The sequence below is a fragment of the Morone saxatilis genome, unplaced genomic scaffold, assembly GCF_004916995.1.
Source record: "Morone saxatilis isolate NCDOM2014 unplaced genomic scaffold, NCSU_SB_2.0 Contig8, whole genome shotgun sequence".
Classification (NCBI taxonomy): Eukaryota; Metazoa; Chordata; class Actinopteri; family Moronidae; genus Morone; species Morone saxatilis.
In genome coordinates this window covers 12,829,710-12,837,726 of record NW_023340257.1, presented here as the reverse complement: position 1 = coordinate 12,837,726, position 8,017 = coordinate 12,829,710, and the positions used below count along the sequence as shown (strand labels likewise).

The 8,017-nt window shown below is 43.2% G+C and overlaps 1 protein-coding gene across 1 annotated transcript in view; it reads right to left on the bottom strand.

The window, feature by feature from the left end:
* LOC118342021 (F-BAR and double SH3 domains protein 2-like) overlaps positions 1-5,891 on the bottom strand; it is a 32,439-nt gene extending 26,548 nt beyond the window's left edge. Inside the window, exons 1-4 of the mRNA XM_035680450.1 lie at positions 5,859-5,891; positions 1,426-1,505; positions 742-886; positions 450-583 (exon numbers count right to left, since the gene is read on the bottom strand). Coding sequence (XP_035536343.1) covers positions 450-583; positions 742-886; positions 1,426-1,505; positions 5,859-5,891 — 392 coding nt within the window. The remainder of the gene's footprint in view (positions 1-449; positions 584-741; positions 887-1,425; positions 1,506-5,858) is intronic.
* Positions 5,892-8,017: the final 2,126 nt, after the last annotated feature.

The window sequence follows — 8,017 nt, the reverse complement described above, 5'->3', positions numbered from 1 at the left end:
GGGGGGCAACACTCATCAGCTCTGGATCAAACTTTGGTACTATTCGCGGTACCGCAAGGCTTCAAATAATATCTGATAGAGATATTATCTGCAGTTGAGAAAAATAAAAACGCGTATTTTTATTGTCTACAGACATTTCTGTACTTATGCTCTTGTGGTGTTTTGGTCGCTTTTTATCTGTATCTTCTTTGTCTGACTCTCATAAACACCACCATATATACTGTATGTAATTGCTTCTTTCAGCCTTAATGATGATGTTTCTCCCTCTCTCTCTATCTCTCACACCCACACACTCACACTCTCTCTGTGAGGTTAACCAACTTTGTTTTCTTGATGGTATTCTTTCTGACAATGGGTGCCATCTGTTTAGTCAGAGCATTTTTTTTAAATATTTTTACGCACATCCCTACCAACACACACACACATGCACAGCGCCATGGTGAACTCACTTGGCCTCTATGTCAGCCTTCTCTCGTACAGCGTGGGCAACCTGCTCACAGTCGTAGTATTTTTTCTTGGCTTTGGCCAACTCTTTCACCGACTCCTGCAGCTCGGCTTGAATGCCGCTCAACTGATCTATGGTCTGTGAAGGGAAAAAGAACAGAAAAAAAGAACGAGCAGACCGGAATGAGTCACGTTAACTCAATGTGAGTACATGGGAGGATGTTACAGAGAGGGGTAGAGAACAAGGATTGCTTCGGGAAACTATGACTAACTCTCGCAGTCCACACATTTGCTCACCTTTTTGAGCTGCTGCTCCTTGTAGAGTCTAACAGTCTTAGCAGGCTCTGATACTTGGCTTTTGTAGTTATCACACACGTTGAGCCTGGACTGGCTTACCTGCACCGTACCTTCTAAGTAGGACCTCCACACTGCATACACATTCCTAGTTGGAGAGAAAAAGCACAAAAAATGTTGAATGGTTGCTGTTCTATAACTTGGACTCCCATGAGCAATTGGCTAGAAAACCATAAAGTTGTCCTGCAGAGTGGCTGAATTTTATATTCCCCTACACCACTAGTATATTTGCCACTGTGAGTCTGACAAACTGTATGTGCATGCACCTGGAAGGGGGTAAAGGTTTGTGTAGAAATGTTCCAGTAGGTGCTGGAACCAAGAAAACTGTGAAACCGCGGAGAGTGCGGAATTAATGCTTTCATTTCTGGTTTTCCCAATAAATTGGATTCAGCTTGAGGTTTTGTATTTCAGTGCTTCTGTTACAGTCAATAATGACTCATATATGTGCTGTAGACCATATTATGTTTTTTCGAGAATTTTGGAGGAAATCCGGCAGAGCACAATATTTGGCTTTCATCCCAGTGCTGCAACTGTTACAAAACCAACAATAGTTTCATGCTGTGTTTTATTGGCAGTGTGGCTGTATACTTACACTGCACACACACACACACACATACACACACCTACCTATAGTCTGTTCTCTGGTCATCAGGGTTGATTCCGGGCCAGTCTCTCTTTAGGTACTGGCTCGCTAACTTCTGCAGAGCCTGAAAGCACAAGTGTAAAGATGAGGCACAAAGAAAGATTATATCTCCTGTTTCCTGACTAGGTTGTACTGTATCCAATTCACAGTAACTGTCAGAGATGAGAGACACCTAATATTATGTAAGGAAGGTGGAAGCATGAACAAGACAACATGAAGCTGTATTGAGTCAAATAATATATCTTGGAGTGCATTAATGCACTTACACCATGAGCCCTTGCCAGATGAAAAAAGGAGTCTGTGTTTAATTAATCTGTTGAAACCTTCCTGTAATTCTAACCAATATTAGGAGAGTTTCGCCAGTGAATTAACTGTTAACTTAGATAGACGCATATGTATTGCATTTCAATCTACCTTGTGCACTGATCCACAACAGAAGATCCACTGTTGAGCTTTGTTCTAAGTGTCTAAGTGTAAAGGCTCATATGATTTTTAACAGATAGCTATTGCTTTTCTTGGCAACGGTATAACGTTTTTTAAGACTGCATACAGAGATTTTAAGGTAAGGAATAGGCCGGAAGCAGGTTCTACTTTACATACTGTACATATTTCTACATTATTCTCTGGATGGTAAGGGGAACCACATTAGCACTTAACTAGCACATTGTGAACAGCTCTATTATGGCTGATGTGGACTTCGTTCTGGCCCTGTAACCTCACGAGTACCGTTGTCTTTTGAACATCTTTTGTCATTATATTTCAGTTTGACATACACAGCCAAAAATGGCTTTTGCACTCAGTAAACAATACCACTATAAAATGGATCGGCTGTGCGTCAGCAACTGTGAATCCCGAGTCACCTCCTGTGAGTACGAGCAGAAACCCAAGGGCTGCAAGAAAGGGTAACCTACATCCTCTGGACTGGGTCACTGTGTCAGCAGTGACAACTCGCAGACACACTGCCACTGTGTGCCTGCGGATGACTGCGCATGTGTGTGTAGGGGTGGGTGGGAGAGCAAATCCTCATTAATAAAACAGTTGTTAGCAAACCCGAACTACAACAACCCAGTCAGCTTAGGGACACACTGATACTCCATTCCTCCAAGCCACATTCTTCCCTTTATCTGTTTCATCGCTCTTCTCTAAAAATCTGCATGTAAATCTGGTCTCTCAGTTCTGTTATCAGCTCTCCGCTTGTGTCTCTCTCCAGCCTTCACTGTCCATTTCTAACACTATGATTCTCACAGGCCTATTTTTCCAGTGTTATACTATCACTCCTCTCATCATCCTAACCCTGGCCTCAGCATTAATTGCCACACATCTCCATCTTCTCTCCACTCTCCCGCTCTCTAATACCAAGCTGTTTGGTTGTCTTTGTTTTCACTTCTCCACTCCTCCCTCCCTCTCATTGTGCCCTTTTTACCTTACACAGATGGTGAATGAGGCCATCAAAAAAAAAAAAAAACATCTACCAGTTCTTTCTTGTTTTTTTTCCCTGGACCTGAAATTCGGGTTACCTCCAGCTGACACACACGTTTTTGTCCTGGGGGAGACAGTGGGCCAGTGACCCTTGGCGCCCACCAGCTAAACGCTGTAGAAAAGAAGGGAAGAGCCAGGCTTAACGTAAGAACAACTCCCCCTTACCTCCGTAGTGTTCCTGTTTGAGTAAATTGGTGGCCAGTGGAGTAAATATTTTGAAACAGATTAAATCGAGTGTAGGTCTGAGCTACTTTGAGTCATACTGCATCAGACCTGCCATGAAGATAAACGTAGCTTATGTTAAGAAGAGGTAACCTACTTCTGATGAACTGTACTGGTTAACTCAGGAAATGTTTAGCCAAAGTCAGCCAGACGTAAGCTATAGTGAAATACCAGAAAAAAGAACATTCACACACATGCACAAAAAAAAAGGCCATGGTACAGAAACTGCCCTGTCCAACGCATGAGGAAACACATTTGCTTCAAGAATAGTCAACCTCTCTCTCTCTCTCGCTCTCTAGGGAAGGGCGGAGTGGGTGTGGATGGTTTTGATGAAAGACTGTGAGACTGTGTGAGTGTGTTTGTTAGAAAAAGAGCGGAGAGTGTGTGAAGTGGAGCTGGAGAGACACGCAACATTAAAATTGCAATAGAAGTGCCAGGGATTTAATTGCCTTCTTGCTGTATAAACAGAGATCATTTATGTGTGTTCATGTGTAAAATATATGTGTGTGTGTGTGTGTTGGTGTGCTGTGTGTGTGAGGGGGGGGTTAGGTGAGGACAGTGACTGACAGCTGAGACAGCCACTGACTGTGAACTGGCAGGCTGACAGGACAACTGATTTGACAACTTGACTTCCACACCACAACGCTCCCTTCCCTCTCTTGTATGAGGGTGTCTGATAATTACTCAAATCCCCGAAAACACACTTGTACATTATTGGTCGCTGTAATCAGTCCTCCTGTTCATACTGACAGGTCTTTGATGGCCGTCACTCATCTAGAAGAGAACCACTTCCCTTTTTTTAAATATAACAATCCACATTAACTCTGAGAGAATACGAGCCCACTGCACTTTGCTCTGACTTTTTAATTTAATTTAATAGTTTTTTTTCATCTGGCGCACATGGTGAACCATAATCTCCACAGGCAAATGACACAAATCTCCCACTGCCTCAATATATGTTACAAACTTATATCTATATAACATTGATCAATCAAGTTTCACTATGGGCAAATAGATTGAATGATCCAATTAAAAATAACAATGCTGTTAACTTTCTAAATAGTCTTTATGGAGCTGACTTGAAAGCTATTTCTGAGCAGAACATTTCTGATACTAGCCAGCCTTTGTGCCTACACTAAAATTTTGAACTTATTTTTACACTGAACAACAAGGGCTGTGGATTTTGTCTTATATTGAAATAGTCTTAGGGAGGGATCTTTTCACAGCCAGTATTTCCAGAGGAATAATTGCAGCAACCAATAACTATGGGTATCTCAGTGGAACAACATATGGGCATGTGGGTATTACAGACTTGAAAATGTGAATCTGTCCTTTATTTATAACGTGGGAGCATCTTCACAAGCCACAACATAAAGTAGTGGGAGTGATGCTGTCTTCATATATCTTCATAGCGACCCCATCCGACAAATTACGGTAAACCTCCACTTCCTGGCCTTTCTTCCTCTTTTTAATGCCAGCACACAACTTAAAGCCTCTTAGATGAGTCCTTGGTGACAGGCCCGTCACCAAGAGCAAGAGCAATGACAGCTAAACTTGGCAATGACTGAATGGTGAGAAGCACACCGAGTGACTGATTTGTGACAGTTTCACTGAGGTGCCGTTGGCCGACGTGGGAGAATCTCTGATGCTCGTTCATTTCCCCCCTTCCCCTGTCTGACTGCTTCTTCTTCTATTTCCCCTGTTTGCCTCTCTCCTCCACATTTTGCTTCTCGTTTGCCTCATTCCGTTCCGTCTTTCTCTCGCTATCCTCTCTCCCCGGCTCCCTTCTTTTTATAGGACATCTCATCCCTCCATCCTCCTTTCTATGCTGTCATCACCTGACAACCACCTGAACAGCATGTTGCTATGGCAACCCCTCTGCCCTTCCTGTGTGGTCTGGGTAAGGTGGAACTGCTCCTTTTAACACATACACACATACACAGTGAAACACATGCACACACACATATCCTGTTTTTGTGATCCAGGTGGTAAACAGGGTACCCAGACAGCAGGATGTCCTGAGACCAGTGTGTGTGTGTGTATGTGTGTGTGTATGTGTGTAAAGGGTTGAAAGACAAAGAAACAGTCAAAGGGAGAGCAAGAAAGGCTCAATATGGTTGAATACTGTGTTATTTTAAGCTAACAGTTAGTAAGCTAACGGCCTGTAATTATATTCAGTGTTATAAAACTGTCTCTTTGCAAATTTGTGTGTTCACAACTGCATTCTAGTTTTTTTTTTTTTCTAATTACATACAAGTCCACGGGAGACGCTACAATTACAGGTCAAAAAAAGGTGACATAAGTGCCACTCATTGGCCTGAAAGGCGACTGCATTTTTTTTTGCAGGATTACATGTTTACTGTCGACTTGTTCTTTCATTTTCCACACCCAGAATTTGTCCAGGCACCTCTTTACTGTCCAAACAACCACAACTGACGATTACTGTAGAGCAAACGTAATTGAAAGGTATTGAGGGGTGAGAAATGCAGACAGCGAGGATGAGAGTTGAGGACGTTGCTAAAATCTTAATTAATGCAGTCTCTTTGCTTCATTCATCCCCTCACAGCTCCGCTCTTTCCACCCATTCTAGCTCTTGTCAGCCGCACACCCTGCCAAACAACCCGGCAGACAGTCACCTTGATACTTCAGCCTTCTGTTTACTCTCGCTCCACCACTCACTCGTTTTCACCTGTCTCTGGCTCAGACACTCACTCACTTTCTCGCTGCGGTCTTTCTCTGATTTCTTCATGCCTTTGTGTGCGTCTTCCTTTTCAACCCCCTTACTTTCTCAACTTCCTCCTGAATCAATATACTCGATTTTCCCTCCCAACTCTTCGCTGTGCTCAAGCTCTCTGCCTTGTTTGTGGGATTGTGAGAGACAATACAGAATTACCATGCTCTTTTGTTTGTTGGTTTTTTACAACAAAAAAAAGACAACAGACAGACTGCCACAACGTGCTGTAAAAAGGTGCTGCGGATGATGTATGTGTGTGCGTTAATGTGTGAGAGCGACGTCTCAGTTCTCCATCGTCTCTCCTCTTCTATTAACCTTGTCAAAATCAATGAATTAGTGCCACATTTGATACATTTGGGACAAATACATAATTAATAAGCTGGCTATAATGGATGTGTGCATGGGCTATTGTTATGTAAGGTGTGTGTCAATGTATCGAAAGATGAAAGAGGAGAGAGGAGGAGGTAAAGAAGGAAAAAAAGATGGAGAGGAGAAAATGTAATTAGAATTACAAAGAACTCTGAGTGTGTTTTACATTTTCAGATTATCTACTGGAAATGGCTATTTTAGATCTGATGTATAAACTGAATCAAAGAATTCACCGTTTATTTAGAGAACTCGCAGACCATGAAAAACACCCATAATGTTGAGGCCGAGTTCCACGTAACAGTGCACTACTGGGGTGCGCAGAAGGACATCGACACACAGCAACAGTCACAGCAGGCTGGCCTTTTTGGGCAGTACAGTGAAGTGTGACCCCAGCCTAAAACTATTTCAGAAATGTTGATTGTGGGAGGGGAATACAGGACCAATAGCTAACAAGCCAGCACAAATGCACACGCATAAAACACGGAGCTTTTGATTGATGGTCGGTAATTGCGGCTGATTCCTTCGCAGAGGGGACGTCTGGTCTGACACAGCGAAAGGACAAAGGTTAAACGACAGCATCTTCGCTGTCTTTCTGGCTCCGTTGTCCTCTCCGCACCACCCGTCTGCTCTTTCTCTCTGGCTCTTCCTTTAGTCTGTTACATGCTCGTGTCTATTTCTTTCCCTGCCTCCCTGTCTGTCCCTTATAGCTTGCGCCCTCCCTCCTCACTTTCTGTCTGTCTGTCTCCCTGTTGGACAGAGCTGGTTGGCTGGATTTCTGTCTGTATCGCCAGGAGGGGGCCAATGAGTGAGCAGATTTTCCCTGAGTAACTGCCAGTGGTTGACTAACGTGTCTAGTGTCTAGTGGAAAGAGAGACAAGAGGCAAGGGCAGACGTGTCATAATAAAATGCTATTGTTTTAAGAAGAAAGGAGCAAAGAACGAGTTCGCTTATCGGATGCTGAAACAGAATCTATTTCCCCGTCCTCGTGCATCTACAAAGAAACCACTGTACTCAGACATTCCCACACATTAATACACACACACACATCCATGCACACACCTACAATTAGGAAGGGATCCATTGCCCTACTGAGTAGGGGGGTTGTTGCTAGGCAACCTCTATTTCTAAGGTGAAAAAGACAGTGCTGAGGGAGAACAGTGAGAGATAGAGAGAAAGGCAAGACAGAGCGAGGGAGAGGGGGAGATAATGAGCGTCTGAAATCAGAGGGGTTGACCACAGGAAACTCACACTTAATCATTCAAACCACATGCAAATGAAGACACACAAACAAGCACTTTTCTCCTCTCTCTTCCCACCTTCTTCTCTCTCTCCATCTCATCCTTTTATATGTATATGTATGATGAGGATATTAGGGCTACAAAACAAGGGTGATCACGTGGACAGCTGCATAGAGCGGATATTTGTGTGTCAATGTGTAGTGAAGAGATGCATTAGTATTGTATTCAAATGTTTTTCATAAAGCTACAGGAGGATTTTGCAGGTGATAGCGTTTCTAAGAGTTCCTGTACGGATGTATGGATGTGTGTGTGTGTGTGAATGTTCATGTGAAGGGAGCTTAAGCTGAACAGTATCAAAATATAGAACAGAACTCAGTCCTTCACACTGTCGTTGGAAGGCACTGCTTGGTTTCTACTTACACTCCACTCAACTAATGCTTGGTAAGAGCAGTGTGCTGACTCAGCCTTCTACTGGGCAGTGTATTTTGGTTTTGTGTCCTGACAAATGTGCAGCACACTACAAAGTGGCTGTCT